This window comes from Ptychodera flava, chromosome 12, assembly GCF_041260155.1.
Source record: "Ptychodera flava strain L36383 chromosome 12, AS_Pfla_20210202, whole genome shotgun sequence".
Classification (NCBI taxonomy): domain Eukaryota; kingdom Metazoa; phylum Hemichordata; class Enteropneusta; family Ptychoderidae; genus Ptychodera; species Ptychodera flava.
The window spans coordinates 43,190,847-43,209,055 of record NC_091939.1 but is presented as its reverse complement, the minus strand read 5'-3'; the positions used below and the strand labels follow the sequence as shown (position 1 = coordinate 43,209,055).

The following is an 18,209-nucleotide window of genomic DNA, read 5'->3' as shown; positions in this document are numbered from 1 at the left end:
AGACGAGGTGGCCATTTTATGATTCAATACTGCACAGCTACATAGCGTCACTATCGTGTGATCGAGGTACAGCATTGTTGAACGGGATACAGAAACTCTGCAGAGGGAGAAACGATCGTTGACATGAACAGTCAATGTACTTCAGCACGTAGTCCGCAGATAGCGGATCGAGAAAATAAACGTGTCCCAGTAAATAACGGAATATTTATGTACATTAACTCGATATTAATCAAATTCCAGCTCATCGCAAAAAATGTATTGCAAAGATTAATTTGTCACTGACAAATACTGCACTGTATGGAAAAAACAGTCTGTAGAATAGTTCAACCTCAAGTGGTATTACCCGAGACAAACACTTGTGTTGTCAATTTTGATTTCATTTCATAAACTTCATACTTCATCGAGTATCGTGTATTTCAGCCTTTGTGAAGCCATTTTATTGATATTTTCAATTTTTGTCTTGGCTTTGTTGTGGAATATGTTGAATCGTCTCCGTGGACATGTAGGCAAAAGTGTGACGGGTCGAAGTGACTTGGGTACCTGGGGCCGACCAAAACCAGTGTGAATTACTGGGGTCAAAGCGGACAGCGGCCGGGATGACGTGTTCCCCAAGCGAGCTACCTTCAGAAGTCTGTTTCATCGCAAAAAACGTCAACTTTTAAAACCCGTCATTTATTTACTGATGTTATTCTCAGCATCACAAACATATACGCCTCTGCTATGTATCACAGCAAATAGTTATATTTGAGCGCCCCGTAAATGGGATCCTCGTTTTTTTGCGAACCCGGAAGTGTGTCTTGCTCAATGCATTTCCTACCCATAGCGAGGGAAACTGCCCGCGTTCCCATGCTCCCATGCACCCTTTTTCAATGCCAGTGCAACGCCATCTGTGCAAAATTTGTGGTGGTATGCTCCCGTGTGATGGAAAACCTCTCTTATTCTAACAATGACGTAGTTGACTTTGGACTTCGATTTCGTAAATGTGATGTCCATGCAGTGAGTTTGGGTTGGCGCGCTTATAATGCAATCTTCGCCCGCCTGCGGTCCGATATCCCGCATTTATTAGCGATATTTATCTGTTTTGACTTGACCAAAGTTGGCAAAACTTGCTATGTACATTAAAGATACTATGATACAAGATTATTGAAAGTCATTTGACATTTTTTTCAGCCAATTCCCAATATGCATATTTAATGAACCTTCCAAATTAGGGATATATACTGGCATTTACTTGATAAAATTTGGCGAAACATGCTGTGTACATTGATCATTATACCAGGTTATAACAGTATTGAAAGTCATTTTGCATTTTCATGTCAGCTAATTCATAATTTGCATAAATAGCTAACAAGCTTTCACGGTTTGGCATATAGAGCTTGAAGGACTTGACCAAAGGTAATTACACATGCTATATGTGATACAATGACAGTACTCAAAGAAATTAATTATTTTTATTTCAGCTAATTACATATTTGAATACTTAATGACCTTTAGATTTGATCTGTGGTGAAATTCATTGTGTTGATCATAACTCTTTAAATGTAGCAAAGCATGTAGCAAAGGTTCAAACTTGCACATAAATGCAATATATAATGAAACACGTGAGCATTTTCAGTTCATATCTGGTTTACTTTAGCCAATACCTTATTTGCAAATTTAATGAACTTTCCTAATTAAGGATATTTACCTGTCTTGACCAGACCAAAGCTGACAAATTGTTTTGTACATTAAAGATACTATGATACGAGATTATTAAAAGTCATTTAACATTTTTACTTCAGCCTATTCCTAATTTGCATATTTAATGAGAACATTTCAATCAATTCCTTATTTGCATATTTTAATGAACTTTCCTGATTGGGGATATATATTTGGATTTAGAATTAATCTGTGGTGAATATTATTCGTTATGTTGATCATAACACTTTCAATGAAGTTGCAGAAATGTGGCAAGGGTTCAGTTTGCATATAACTGCAATATATAATGAAACACGTGGGCATTTTCAGTTCATTTCATTTTCTTTCCTGGCATTACATTCTTAAAGGTCTGGTGAAATGGTCTCATTCTTGAGACTGAATATCTTCCAAGGGGGCAATACTATTACACTCACAACAGAATTGCAACCAAAAAGTACGCCCAAGTGTTAATTTTTTTGATATTTCTATGCGCGGCTTTCATCGGGTCATTTTGCGACACCCAGGTCACGCCCTCAGCGGGAGTCAAGGTTGGCCATCTGTGACGTCACACGTATGTTCATTTACATCGAATAGCGGTCCCACGCTGCCTTATCTCTGCCCGGGAGCGGCGCGGTATCCGCTAACAAAACACCGGTGTTCGCGTTGCCCATTTGCCACGTTGGTCAATGCGAATCAAAATCCCAAGTGGCAAAAAAAAATTGATCCTAATTCGCCACAGTGGCGAAAGTGATTTTTGTTTAAAAGATATGGCAAAATATAAAGAAAAAACGTGGCTGTTTTTAGTCTTTTGTTGATCTGTGCTTCTCTCTCGGCGATTCGCAAAACTGTATCAACTTCCATATTATTGCGTTCTTTCCGTCTTACGTAATTGCAATCGAGCCAAGTCTCGCGAGAGATTTGACGTTATTTAGTCTAGTCCACAGCATGCATAAATGGTTCTCGCAAGAATTGAAACTTGGACAATCGAGCCCTAGTGACAAATTTAACGTACACTTTGTCTACTGTACAGCAGGCATAGGAACGCCCGCTTGCGAGAATTGAAACTTTTGCCATAGGCCTACATAGCATACATACGAATTTTAATCGAGGCCACAAGGTTCGGTGTTGCAGTTGATTTGCATTGCGGTCTGGCTGTTCCGTGTTGTGCATTTTAATCCATGTTGCAGTCGATTTGCATTGCGGTCCTCGTGGCCCGGTATTCCCTATTGTTCTTCATTTTAATGGCCTCCATGCGCACAGTCAAGAGGGACTGTGCTCCATGATTTGTACCGGGGATTTGTATCGCGATCTCTACGTTCCGTGTTGTTGTTTGTTTTAATGGCAGTCACAACGTTCAGTGTTGGTGTTCATGCAGTTTATTTGCATCGCGGTCCCAACTGTGCAGCGTGTAGTGAGGCAGGCTCAGCCCAGGGACCGTGGACGATAGTACGAACCAGAAGAGACAAGCACATGGTTCAAACACTCAACATTTGACGGGAACTTGAAAAAGTTTACAGTTGAGCCGTTACGTTCTTGCCGCTGTCACAGCCACCAAAAGAACAACGTCTTCCCATAGTGAAATTGAAGGAGGACACTGTCCTGATCATGTAAGCGGAAAACCTAAAAGTTGCCCCCCTTGGGGAGCTTACAGAGCTGTGAAGTACTTTACTTGCCGTTATGAGATACGGCGTCGGGCAAACTTCGGAAAGCCGAAAAAAGTAAACTGGAGAGGCTCGGCGGACACGCCCACATTGCATTTTCCTTTTTGCCATATTTCATAATCACGTGCGCTAAACAAAAAAAGAATGAATGTAACTGTTTTCTAGACCATCAACTGTATTTCTGTGATTTTGCAACATGGGCATTTCACCAGACCTTTAAGTTACAGGCATCTCTGAGATATCTGCATGAATGGACGGACATACGGACGGACGGACGCATGCACGCACGCACGGACATGACAAACCTATAAGTCCCCCCGGACGGTGCCCTTGGGACTAGCAAGTCACAAGTTCATAATTTCTCAGACCATATTCTGTGCTCTTGTCATTCTCTCAAAAGAGATCTGACAACATCAAGTGCCTCTAAATATATGTCGACTCCATGGCACTCTGACTCTGCAAGTGGGTCTACTAACATACAAAGATCCCCCAACTGTTCTTCTGTCAGTTGTAGAGTTGTGTCAGGTACAACCACCTCATCTGATTCATCTCTTAGAGAGGGCATTGGGCTGTCCCAGTCCACACCATAATACTCAATATCCTAGACATGAAAAAAAAATGACGGTTAAATACTTACGCCCAATGGTTTATAAAAGTAAAACATGCACATCCATCCATCCATCCATCCATCCATCCATACATACATACATACATACATATACATACATACATACATACATACATACATACATACATACATACAGACATACATACATACATACAGACATACATACTACATACAGGACACATAACAGAATACATATACCGGTATACATACATGCCCTTACCAAACCTGCAGACCTGCCAGATGGCTGTTGCAGATCTTCGCAGCTCGGCTGTAGCAGATCACTTGCAGATATCTGCAAATGGTCTGATTTTGTGCATATATAATTAGCTTTGAGCTGCAAATTGCAGCTCATGGGGCATGGTATGCAGATCAATGACATACACATGACAGCTCAAATGCAGCCCGTGACTTTTGACCTGCAGACATACAGCAGCTCATAGCAGACAACTTTCAGCCCATGACTTTTGACCTGCAGACATGCCACAGCTCATTGCAGACAACTTTCAGCCCATGACTTTTGACCTGCAGACATACAGCAGCTCATATTAGACCACTTGAAGACATATAACAGCTCAAAATGGACATTGCTCATTCGACATTATCATACTGCATGTAATGGGTCATATTTTATTTGTACACACAAAAATATTTTATTTCTACCTCATGTCATGCTCACTTCAATGGCTCACAACAATACAACACAAGCAGCTGGAGATCCTCGTCACCCTGTTAGATAAATGTGACACACCTCATCAAAGTTACCATACCAGTGAACTAGCTCACATGTGAGTAAAAAAAGATAACACCTGTTGTAGGATGAAGAAACACTCATTTATTACTAAAGGTTACGGGAAAAATTACACTGAATACAACAAAGGAAAAAAGTCTAAAACCTTCATGACTGAGCAAGCATAATGTTATATCAAAACAAGTACAAACTAGTCCAAGTTTACTGTCAGGAACAACTGACGTTGGAGATATTGTGAGATGTTTACCTCAGCATTGTTTGATGAATCAAACTTCTTCTGAGAAATTGTGAAGAGTTAATCTCAGCATTGTAAAATAGATCAAAGTTCTTGTAGTTTATTCAAATATTTCCAGTACTTATCAATTCCAACAAAAGTTATTCTGATGTATAGAATAAATATAGGAAGCTTTGAACAAATACCGGTAGTAGTAATGAAATTGAGATCCTCTATATGGAAAGGACATCAAACTATATATCAAGCAATACACATTTGTTTTGGCATTTAATGAGAAAGAAGAATCGCGAGGGTGTAATTTAAATAGATACAATTCACCCAGATGGACCATGGGAAATAAAAGTGTTACTTTATGTAAAATCACTTCGCAGCAAACATGTTTACAAATTCTGTTTACTCACTCAAACCAAGGATTTCCATGCTGAAACGACACAATGCTACATGTAGGGCTACGCTCTAAATTTAATCGCTCGCGTTTTTGATACTTTTATAGTGTAAAACTGTGAAGTTTTCCTTCAACGTGAAGCCTTAGTACCAGTCACAGATGAATTCTGAAATGATAGAAGAATGAGAAACACAAGTTACTGAAATGTGAAAATATATGATTTACAGTGCTTAAGTGCAGACAAAAGGTTCACGTAGCTTTTAAAATCCAGTGAGAATATACATTAGCGAACTTATCAATAAGCCAATTAAGGCCTGTCGATGAAAAAGAAAGTGAAGCAAGGCTGCAGGCTGGCAAAACTGAACCATATTACCGGTACACAGTGTTTCATCTAGGATACTACACCAGGGTGGGGGGATTGGTCCCCTTCCACTGGAATTTTCGAGGGGATTTTAAAATTTTGGGGAACTTAACTTGTAACTTGTAAGGGTTTATTTGCCCCAAAAATAAGTTTGTCTGTTCACTGAATTCAAAAACAGGACCCATTGTGTGGGCCATTGACACCACAGTTTGCTTGTGACTTTCATTGCATGCCGTCTGCACTGAACACGTTTCTGTGACAATAAAGTCCGATTGTTCGTGTCGATTTTGCTATCAGAATTATTTTCAGAGTGTTATGGACATCCATACAATGCATAAAAACTTCAGTTTGTCTCCTTTTCTCAATCGTACAGAGATAATGTGACACAGAAACCGTATCGGGCTAGGTCAATGAACTTTGTGAACGTACACGTAACTCTCAACTGGCAGGCTTTCATATGCAAAATCAGCGTACGGAAAATTTACGCGTAGTATATGTTTCAACAGCATTTTCATGAAGCAGATCAAAAGCCTAGATGAAACACTGATTACATGGTGATCGAAAATCGGCAATTTTATTGATGACAATTGTGTTGGATTGACTGTGTATATTATTTCAGCACCCTGTCTTCTTGAACCGTACAATCGCAAATCGGCAGTTTTACTGATGCCTGGCTTGAACTTTGAAGCAACTACATATCCTCGATATACCGAATGTAATCTTCAGAAAAGTCTGTACAAATAAAAAACGCATATGAAGGAGATATGTCAAAGTAACTTACCTATAGTATCATTGGGATCGGTATGCGGTTTGCAATGCCGTTTGCAATTGCAGGCAATATATCCATGGTTTGACCTCATTTCTCCTGACGGCGAGACCTATTGGTACGTTGAATATGTCGTCAAGTATACTCGTTCAATTTGCTACCATTTTATCAATGTTTGGATACCGTTTTCGGCGAAATTTCATCCAAAGTTTAGCAAAGAAACATGACAGAGTAACCCTGAAGCTAATTCAATACGTGTAGATTAACGGTCGATGTATCTTGCCGCTAACACTTTGACCTGCGTGACCTGGGTCATTTAGCGAATCTGACCATCGCGGACAACTTTTCACATGATAAATGACGTCATCATGCGTGATGCAGCCTAACCAACAACAACATGCAACGTACACGTTTTTCTCAAGGGTCTATGATTTGATGTTCGGACCTGTGGGGAGTAGCAAAAGTAGCGGGTGCTCGGATCTACAAATATCAAAGGTAAAACGGAGCACAGCTTAACATCGAATGAACAATGATTCTGAGGAAGACACGTTGATAATTATAAGGCAACTTCTCATTGATGCACAGGGCTTTCCCGGCGTTTTTATATGTGTGCCTATAGGATTACGCTGATAGACTACATGTACACGTACACGCGTACTCGATCAATTTTCTGAGCCGAGATCGCAAAACGGACGCACGCAAATTTTAATTTGAAAATGGACTGAACTCATTAAATACCTGACCGTCCTTATAACTTCACTCTACTAGAAACGAAAACTCAACTACGGTGGTGCCTACCCTTATAATACCTTGACTGGCTCATGTTTTGCTGCCAGTGAACTGTTTCGAGCTGCCATAGAGCTGTGACAATTGTAGTGTCAACAAAGTTTTACTTCGAACGATTTTGAGCTGCATAACGGCTGTTGACCGATCGGCCAAGAGCTGCACAAGTCTGCATTTCGTCTTCCAGAGACACTCGAATCTGCAGCAGACAAATGACAGCTCCAAACGCTCTGTGCAGATCTGCATTAAAGCTGGTTTGAGCTGTCACAGCTCTGAAACCGATCTGCTGCAGATAAATGAAGATCTGCACGTTTCCTACGGGTACATACACACATACATACACACATACACATATACATACATACACACATGTGCACACACACATACACACATCCATCCATCCATCCATCCATCCATCCATCCATTCATCAATCCATCCATCCATCCGTATACACGCATACATACATACATACATACATACATACATACATACATCCATCTATCCATCCATCCATCCATTCATCCATATATATATATGTTTACACACATATACACACATGCATACATACATACATACATACATACATACATGTACATACATACATACATACATACATACAAATACCGGTACATACCGGTACATGCAGACATACATATATACATATTTACATGCATACATACATATACACATACACACATACATACATACACACATACATACATACATACATACATACATACAGACATACATACATACATACACACATACATACATACACACATACACACATACATACATACACACACACACATACATACATCCATCCATCCATCCATCCATCCATCCATCCATCCATTCATCCATATATATATATATATATATATATATATATATATATATATATATATATATATATATATATATATATATATATATATATATATATATATATATATATATATATATATAACCGATACATACATACATACATACATACATACATACATACATACATACATACATACATACATACATATATACATATATACATACATACATACATACATACATACACACATACACATATACATACATACATACATATACCGGTATATATACATACAAGCATACATATATACCAGTGATCTCCCCAGGATTTTCTGATAGAGTGGCGGCCAATTTGCATAACAATAAATGTAAATGTCGTGGTAATGAGTTTCTATTGTTTACCAAAAATTATTGAGTGGCGGCCACCACTCTATAATAGCTCTGGGATGAACACTGTATACACACATACATACATACACAGACACACACACACACACATATCCATCCATCCATCCATCCATACATCAAAACATGAAACAACAAATGTTAGCAGACACTCAGCAGGTTTTAATACAAAGTCCTACCTCTACAGTTTGACTGAAGACTTCTCTACCCACAGTACCATCAGTATTAGCAATGTTCAGGAGCCCACTTATCCATAATTGGTTCGGACTCTGGTGCCCCGCTGTTCGTAAGCCATGAGCATTCCAGCCACCTGCAAATACTTCTAGTGCTCTATTTATCCTTGGTAGGTATGCAAAGTGGAGACAAAATAGATGCACTTCATTGGTTGGATCCAGCAATCCCTCATCCTCCAGCTTGTACAGTACATCATAGAACACATATATGCAGCCTGAGTACATATCACGCCAGAGTCTTTCGATGCGTTGATTATGCACACTACGGCCTGTTATGTGGCTTCCCCTTCCACATCCTCTATCTGGATGGTTGATCATGAATTTGGCTACTTCAACATTTTCTAAGCCTTTATCTGACCTCACTCGTGATGGTAGCCCATACAACTCGACAGCACTTTTGAAGTGTGACAATACTGTCTCTGCTCTATTATCAACACTGCATTTCAAATACGTGATCTTTCTAGAATAGCCGTCGATTCCACCATGAATTACAAATCGCCACCTGAAAGACGAAACAATTTAAATTAAAATTTGGTGACCAGTCTTCCATGGATAACTACTCTCCAGAGTACATGTATTTACTTCTGGCCTCTTTTTGCAATGATTTTCCAATTAGTCTAATAACTACTGTACAAATTAGCTGTACAGTTGTACATAGAAAAATTTAAAACGTGTGTGTGTGTGTAGTGTCTCAAACCCTTTTTTGGCAGTGATGTCTGTCTTTGTGTCTGTCGGTGTCTGTCTGCCTGTCTGTCTGTCAGTCTGTGTGCTCGATATCTCAAAAAAAGATTATCAGATCTGAATCAAATCTGGTACATAGATTCAGTTCGCAAATGGCAAGAACTGATTAGTTTTCGGCAGGTGTGACTTGCATACTTTTTGCTCAATTTGCATAATAAATGACTTTTGGAAAAAACGGATATACATCTAATGAAATTTACTACAAATGTTGATCACACCAAGATGTATCAGCCATGAAAGATATTGAGGATTGACATGAAAGATAATTGCTAATTTGCATATTTAATGAACTTTCCTAATTTGCGATATATATCTGAATCGGCTGGATTAAAATTGACGAAACTTGGTATGTATAGTAAAGAAACTATGATATTAACATTATTGAAAGTCATTAATTAGTTTTACTTCAACCAATTCCTTATTTGCATATGTAATGAACATTTCTAATTAGGGATATATATCTCAATTGAGTGGACCAAAGTTGATGAATGATTTCAATTGTGCCTTCTAAGGTTATACCTTGTAATATGGTCTATTGCTAAATGACCAACATTGGTTTTGCTCTATGCATTGCATTCATCTAACCATGCAACACACACCCATAACACAAAACGACAATACAACATGTATTAAAGATGATTATTTTTTTTGTTTTGAGCATGTAAGTTCTAAAGCTCTTCTGGATAACTTTTTCTTTCACAACTTTTTTATCCTCATCTGACATGGGTCATGGTGTAATCACCAGTATCACAGTACTCAACTTCAAGTGATGATCAGGGGTGAGCTTGGCTAGTCGATGAAAAAGATTACTAGCCCAACCTGAGGATTCCTGGTGATGTAAGTTAATAAGTGTCATGGACAGTAAAGCTTTACAACTCACCTGATTAGTTTGTGGTTTCCGTCGATATGCCAAAGTGCTAGTGGAGACCGGACATTATAGGCCCTCCTTGGGAGTCGTCGTATCTCCAATGCTCGCATTAGGACACCATGAGCATCAATTCGGTACAAAGCATCTCTCACTCTTGCTTGCTGGATGCGAAGGTTTCTATTTCTCAGAAATCCCAACATTCTTCTGTACCCACAATTAGGAAAGTTCTGCAATATGTCTCGCACGTGTTCGTCTAGTTCGTCGTCCGTGAGAGCGCTAAACGTTTCACTTATAGAAATGTTGTACGAGCTTAGCCTACGACGCACTGTTCGTTCGCTCAGACCCAACATGTCGCCAATATTACCAGCAGTGAATCCCATACCCACTAAATATCTAAGCTGTTCTTCTGGTATAAAAAAAGAGGGTCTTCCTCTCTTACCCTGCGTCACTGGTGCTTGGTACGATTCGTTGACATGTTCTATCTGTTGAAGTTCGGACAACGAATTTCGCACCAGATGAACGACACGTTCACTCACCACGCCAACTGCGTTTAGTTGGTACAACAGCACTGCCAAGCTCTCACACCGTACTGTTATATCTTCGACTCCAACATTTGATGAATCTATGGAGTCAAGGTCGTGTAATAGACGGCTGAGACTTGCTGTAACTTGCGTTCTAACAAACGGGTCGCAATCGGCCATGCTTGCTCAGTAAAGATTCATTTCCGGGTCACATCTTCAAAAGCTGTGATAAAGACCCCCTAGCGTAATGGTCAGTCACCTCAAGAATCCGTGAGTGAATTTGACGGGTCCCTTTTTGCGTGACCGGATTATGCTAGAAAAATTATCAAGTATGCTGGGGTGCCTAGTGGAATGGGTGAATTCGGCCTTGGTTCAAAAATCGCTAACCACTTGAAGAATTCGGTCAGTGGGTTCAGAAATCGCTAACTAGTTGAAGGATTCAGTGAGTGGGTTCAGAAATCGCTAACCACTTGAATGTCAGTGAGTGGGTTCAGAAATCGGTGACCACATGAAGAATTCGGTCAGTGGGTTCAGAAATCGCTGACTAGTTGAAGGATTCAGTGAGTGGGTTCAGAAATCGCTAACCACTTGAATGTCAGTGAGTGGGTTCAGAAATCGCTGACCACATGAAGAATTCGGTCAGTGGGTTCAGAAATCGTTAACCACTTGAAGGATTCAGTGAGTGGGTTCAGAAATCGCCAATCCGAATGTGGATGACTAGTGGAAAAATTCGGCCAGTGGTGTAAGAAAGCGGATGTTAATTTTGGCATGCATTACGCGCCATACCACCACTAAATTCAATTACCAGGAATGTAGTGCCATTTATGCATGCTAAGTCAATTTGTTGCACTTTGTCAACAACATTAAATTCTATCCATACAGAAATTCATTCCGACAACATTCTTTATCACAAGGAAAAGACAAACATTGCACATAAGTAGACGATTCTTCTTGATTGATTGAGGTTATGCATATAAATAGGTCATGATGTGTGACAAAAATATCAAAAATATTCTCAAATTGCAAATATTCTCAAGTTGCAGCTTCTTGGGTTTTACCGTGAAAGAACTGGTTTTTCACTCAGCAATGTAGTTAAGGTAGTATGCGCCTTGAGAGAAAGACTTAAACTTTTGCTCAAACTTTCCTTAAGGCAGTATGCACCTCGAAAGTAAAAGACTTAAACTTTTGCTCTCACTTTCCTGAAGGAATCTTTTAATCATTCTCTTTCAAAATCAAGAATAAAAATAGGGGGTCACCGTGCAAATTTTGGTACTTGAAAAACAAATTACCCAAGATTTACCAATATTAGAAATTCAAAATGGCCGCCATCCCTGGGTAAACTCTATGAAGAAAAATAAAAATTTTCGAATTTCGAAAAACTAAGCCGGTGAAAAGTTTTCTTACACCAAGAGCTTTAAAATGAACCCCCCTATGTGGTATATCAAAACAGAATTGTAAAAGTTTGAGAGTCCGAATGTCTCCCCTAGGTGCGTTCTACCTTAAAGAATCTTTCAACCATTCTCTTTCAAATCAAGATTAAAAATCGGGGTCACCGTGCAAATTTTGGCACTGGAGAAACAAATGACCCAAGATTTACCGATATTCGAAATCAAGATGGCCACTATCCCTGTGTTAACTCTATGGAGAAAAATAAAATTTTCGAATTTCAAAAAACTAGCCTGGGGAAAAGTTTTCTTACATCAAGAGCTTTAATGAAACCCAACAAATAGTATATCAGAAAAGAATTTTAAAAGTTTGAGAGTCCAAATATCTGTCCCTGAGGTGCGTTCTACCTTAACTACCCAGCCAATTTGCTGGGTGTTCTGTATTTGTCGGGGCAATCTGCTGAATGAGACTTCATTTACAAAAGGACGCGCTCTATGATAGTGCTCAGCGTGATGGTGAAGACTATTTATATTAGGAAAATCTGAATGGAATGGGAAGGGAAGAAAAATATGTATTGTATAAAACCCAGCCTGGTCAGTAGTTTAAAATAAGTTCAAGGCATTCGGAAAGTAAAAGGCACCGAAAACTATAGGCTTGGTTATGTGCAATACATAATTAAATCCTCCTTTCATTCCCATTCAAATTTTCTAATATAAAAAAGTTTGATGCGGTGTGTAATGTGTATCAGTTTTCAACATCATGCTGAGAGCAATATCACAGACCCCTGCATGCTCGATGATGATACTTTGGTACATGAAGTTTCAATCAGGAGATTATCCAGGCATATTGCAGAACACTCAGGGACTTTGCTGGCTAATTAACAACATTGCTGAGTTGGAAACCACTGTAATATATTATGTAAATTTCGGTTACAAATCAAATTCTAATACCACTGAAGCTATATCTAATAAATTTTAATACCAGAGAAGCTAATGCAGAGCTACTCGGCATTACCCTTGGAACATACCTGTGGATTTTTCTTCAGTAGCATGCTGACAGACAATGATATAAATATAAGCTGAAACTGGTTAAGCCCCTGGGCCCCTAGTTTACTCAGTGCTAACCCAGTGAGGAAATTTGCCGTGTATTTAACTTGGTTTCTTACTCACACCTACTGCATCAAATCCCGTAGCAAAGACATCTGTGGACAAAACCACTGGGACAAAACCACTCAGCCAAATACCCATCTTGAATAAAGGTAGTTCAATAGCCAAGCAAATTGTTACAATTTTGTCTGTGACTCCATCACACAGCATGAGTCCAATCTGACACAATACATACCGGTAATGTAACCCAAACACACATCACATCCACACAAACACACATGACAACAATGAAACATTGCTGAACTGGGCTTCAGATAGCCTTTGGGACAACACTGTCCACAAGCAGAGCTATCCATGTAGAACAGAAAATTGTTCATGTTTATGCTTTGTTAGTCCCCACGGACACTGTCCTGGGGACTTATAGGTTTGGTCACAGTCCCTCTATCCACCGGTCTGGAAACGCAGCCGTTTTTATTGTGACACTCCGTGATACGAGCAAACAAACGATTCACACCTCGGTACCTGAGCCAGCTGATGTTCTGGTGGTCGTGCATATCATTAAGAGATCATTTGCATTAGCTAATTTCCCAGAGTGCCTAGCAGTGACGCAGTGCGCTTGCGCATCTAGCAGCCATCATTTCTTATAACCAAAACAAACCACACGTGTGTTAGCCGCTGTGGGATCGCAACATCGACTATGTTGTGGAAAAATTCGATGATTTCATCGATTTCGACGACAAAAACATAGATTGGGACTTTGTGCTCGGTGAGGACAAGGAAATAGATGTTCTAGAAGCAGAAAACATCGACGACAGTCAAACACCGCCCAGTGATGTGAGTACTGGGACCACGTACAAATGTCCAGTTTGTGAGAAAAAATATAAAAGTTCCAGTGGGTCCGGAGTCACGCAAGAAAATACATGCAAAGATATTAAAAGGTAGGTTATTTAATTTGCCAAGTCATCCGCTCGTTTTTAGTATTACCAATCATTCTCCAGGCTGTGTTCTAATGCAACCGGCCGATCAAAATTTCCTAGACGATCGTATAGTCGGATCGACAACCCGCACAACGTTGTCGGAACTGCAACAATATACAAGTGTAAGACAACAAATATGTAGTCGTCAGTCTTTCTCCGTAATGTTCTTGGCAATATTACTAGACACAGTGGATAGAGGGACTGTAGATACGAATAACTGTTTAGGAATCGATCGATTTTTGGACCACATTTCACGTTTTTTGTTGCATTCAAAATCTCGATGACAAAAATCGGCCTGAAATACTATCATTATCAACATGCATGGTGAGGATTCATTGACTCATTGTTAGCTGCAGGTTTGGTGGTGGGACCCTGCTACAGAAACTGTGCAGGCACTTGATTAGCCCTCCTGGTGTACACTTTCACCTTGTCACTTTCACCTTGTCACCTTGACAAGGTGAAAGTGTACACCAGGAGGGCCTGTCACTTGTCACTTGACACTAGGTCGTATCACAAGGTGTCAATCAGGACTGTTGTTCTCCTTTCAAACTCTCTTTCCAAACACTCTCTCTCTCTATCTATTGTGTTTGAGAGTAACAGTAGTTACAGTATTATATATTTCCTGTCATTTCTTTCAGCTTCGGATTTTATTTTATTTTATTAAGCCTTGTTTAACGAGGGTAGCCTGGTAAGCTTCAGTAAGATGCTTATCTTCCCCAGGGCCCTCAGATGAACATACAAACTGATACAAGCAGAAACATCATGAAACATAACTAACAAAGCTAGAACAATACAATGCACAGAAAAAAGTGGCCAGGAATCACCACCTGCACACAGGAGGAAAAAAATGCACAAACACACTAGATAACAAAAACAAATTTAACAAGAAAACTAAAACTTACAAACACAAAAAATTATACCCAATAAGCTTTCAGGTAGGCAGTTTTAAAACTGCTTAATGAGTTACTAGATCTTATATTTAAATCGACATTATTCCACTGATTGGCACTATTTACAGTAAAGCCTTTTCGATAAAAATCCTTATTTGTTGCAGGAACCACTAACAATTTTTGCATCTTGGATCTTGTAACTCTTTTATGATCAATTTCGGTAAAAAGACTTGTCATATATTGCGGTGCAAGATTATTTAAACATTTAAAAACCATACAAACATTCTTATAAACTATTCTATCTGGTAATGGCATTATATGCATTGTTTTAAAAAAATGCTCGGTCGAAGCATTATACCTTGCATCACACATCACTCTGATAGCACGTTTCTGAATCTTATGCAACCTTTTCATAAATGGTGATGCTCCCCATAAATGACAACAGTAATCCAAGTGTGGTAAAATATAGCTATTATAAAAAAGTTTTCTTATATTCATAGGTAAAAACTGTCTTATTCTCTTAAGCAAAGCAATATTACTATTTACTTTTTTAAAAATCTTGTCACAGTGCTGCTTCCATGACAGATTTTCATCGACAAGCGTACCAAGAATCTTTTCACAGTGTACTGCTTGCAATTCCGTTTCACCAAGATTACAGTCTAAAGTTTGTTTATTCAAATGTCTACGTCTTTGTTGCGTTGTTACAATCATTGGAACACAAAGTCAAGGATTGTTGTGAAGAAACAAACAATGAGGACTAAATTTGTATCCTCTTCATGCCAGGATGAAGGTAAGAATGCTATGTGTATTTTCACTTTCATTGTTTTCAAATTATGTTTCCCAATTTAGATCATGATATGGAGGGGCCAGTGTTGGTATGTATGCATTCTGAGAGATTGTGATGCACTGTCCTTTCCTAAATGATTCACATATTGAGAATTCCATAAATTATGATTTTAAAATGCGAAATAGATTGAGGATTGTTATATTATCAGAAGTTACAGCTACTGTCCGCAGTCACTCTCTGTATCTCTGTAAATGTTCAGTAAGTGACAACATTTGACCGGTAGTTTGTTTTCTATCCATGCAAGTTATACACTGGATGAACTCATCTGCTCACGGGGATATACTGAGTGATATGACTTTCGGCTATGAAGTGCATCATTGTCAGTGAGTGTCATAAAAGCTCCCTCGTCAATAAATAAATTGTGGATTGTTGCCCTCAGTTCAATAATGCTTTCTGCAGACACGTGTCACTTTATTTGTATAACTGAATTTACATTTGTTACCATATATTTCTTGTAGATTCAACTGCCAGTAGTACAAACAAATCAAGGCAAAATGTATCAAGTGATGTCACTGTGAAGAAAGGTATGTCACATTTCTTGGTCACTTCTTCACTTATCACAATAATTCTCTGTTGGAGTGTCATATGCTGTCAAATATATTGTTTTGTGTGAGGTTTAAGTGTTGAGCATTAAAATGCACAATCGGAGAGATGTTGCTATTCAAGGTTGTCGGTATGTTATGAATTACACATTTCCTGAATTATTATTATTTGAGGTGAAGTACGAGAATAGTTATTTGAATCATATTTCTGTCATTTTAAGTTTTACAGCTCCTATAATGGAGCCACTTTTCATATTAAATACTGTGGTAGATGCGCTTAAGAAAATCATTTCATAAAATTTTGCAATTCAAGTGAAAGATCCTTCTGTGACAGATGTGGCTATTTGATTTGAAGCCTACAAGAAAATGTTAATTTTTATGTACCTCTTTCTTTACAGGTTATTGCCGACCTCCACCTGTGTATACAAAAGAAGCCCTAGAGAATGAGTTATCACGCCTTATTGTTCAAGCATTGACAGAGGTTGGTGAAGATGTGAATCTGAAAGTTCCAAACAGCGTATATGGTTTGGGAATTGCACATATTGCATGTAGCATTGTTGCTAAAGTCAAGGCAGGTTCATCATTTCCTTCAACAATGATTTCAGAGCTGACACATCATCTGTGGAAGACAGTAACATCCGGTGACCGTGACAATACATATTCTCAGTATAATGAAACAATATGTGGGCCAACAACAATGATGTAACAAAGCTCATGATGGATACATTCTGTGATTTACTTGCATGGAGCACTGTTGACAATGATCAGCTATTCCGAACTGTAAGACTGTCCATGTTCAGGCTGATTGTTATTTTAAGGAAGCAAAGGGACAGGGCAGACAAACCAGCAGTTATTGATGAAGAAGTCTCTGTCAGCGAGATAAGTGAAGAGGAGTGCCAGGCTCTCCGGTATTTTGTTGGCTACATTCCCTATAAACTGCGTCACCGTTCATAAGGCAGAAAAATGTAGCTAGCAGGGCTTTCGTGTCAGTCCTGGATGACATGAAGGATGACGGCGATGAGGAATGCTCACTCTTAGAGGACACCATGTCAAAGCAATGGATTCATAAACAAAATGGGGAGGACTTTTCCATGTTTCAGATCAGACTTTCCTATTTTTTAAGAAGGTTGAGTGTGTCTGTAAGGAATACCTTCAGTCTGAGAAATTTGTAGCAAATAGTCAGAATATCCAACAGCCTTTGATTGATGCTATCATGCATAGAGAGACTATCCATTCTGCATGGGCTGCCATTGTAAGAAAAACTATTTCTGAAGATGTATCAGCAACATTACTATCACAGGTCTTTCGTTTGTATGTAAATATTCGATGCTATTCATTTGCACGTAGCATTTTGGAATTGTATAAACGAAAGCACAGAAAACATCTGAAGGGATCAAAGGGTTTGAGGAAATCCTATGTTGAGGAAGTAACTTAGGCTCCATTCACTGTGCTCCATTGTATTAATTCTACCAAAATGTTGTCGTGGAGAAATGTAAACATTGCACATTTGCTTACAAAAATCATTAGGACACAGAAGTTTTTTTTGTATTCTCTGTTTCCATTGTACCTGTTCTTTTAGTCATGTTAAAACATTGTTTTGGATTGTCATCGCAACATGGA

General features: G+C 38.9%; 1 protein-coding gene and 1 long non-coding RNA gene across 2 annotated transcripts in view; one reads left to right on the top strand and one right to left on the bottom strand.

Moving 5' to 3' along the window:
• Positions 1 to 18,209, top strand: part of LOC139145951 (uncharacterized) — a 49,437-nt gene that overhangs the window by 16,589 nt on the left and 14,639 nt on the right. The window lies entirely within an intron of this gene.
• Positions 1,796 to 11,135, bottom strand: LOC139145950 (uncharacterized). The gene is made up of 3 exons (XM_070717401.1): positions 10,333 to 11,135; positions 8,658 to 9,213; positions 1,796 to 3,939 (listed from the first exon to the last, which is right to left on the bottom strand). The coding sequence occupies exons 1-3, from the start codon at positions 11,019 to 11,021 to the stop codon at positions 3,724 to 3,726; spliced, it is 1,461 nt and encodes a 486-aa protein (XP_070573502.1). The 5' UTR covers positions 11,022 to 11,135; the 3' UTR covers positions 1,796 to 3,723.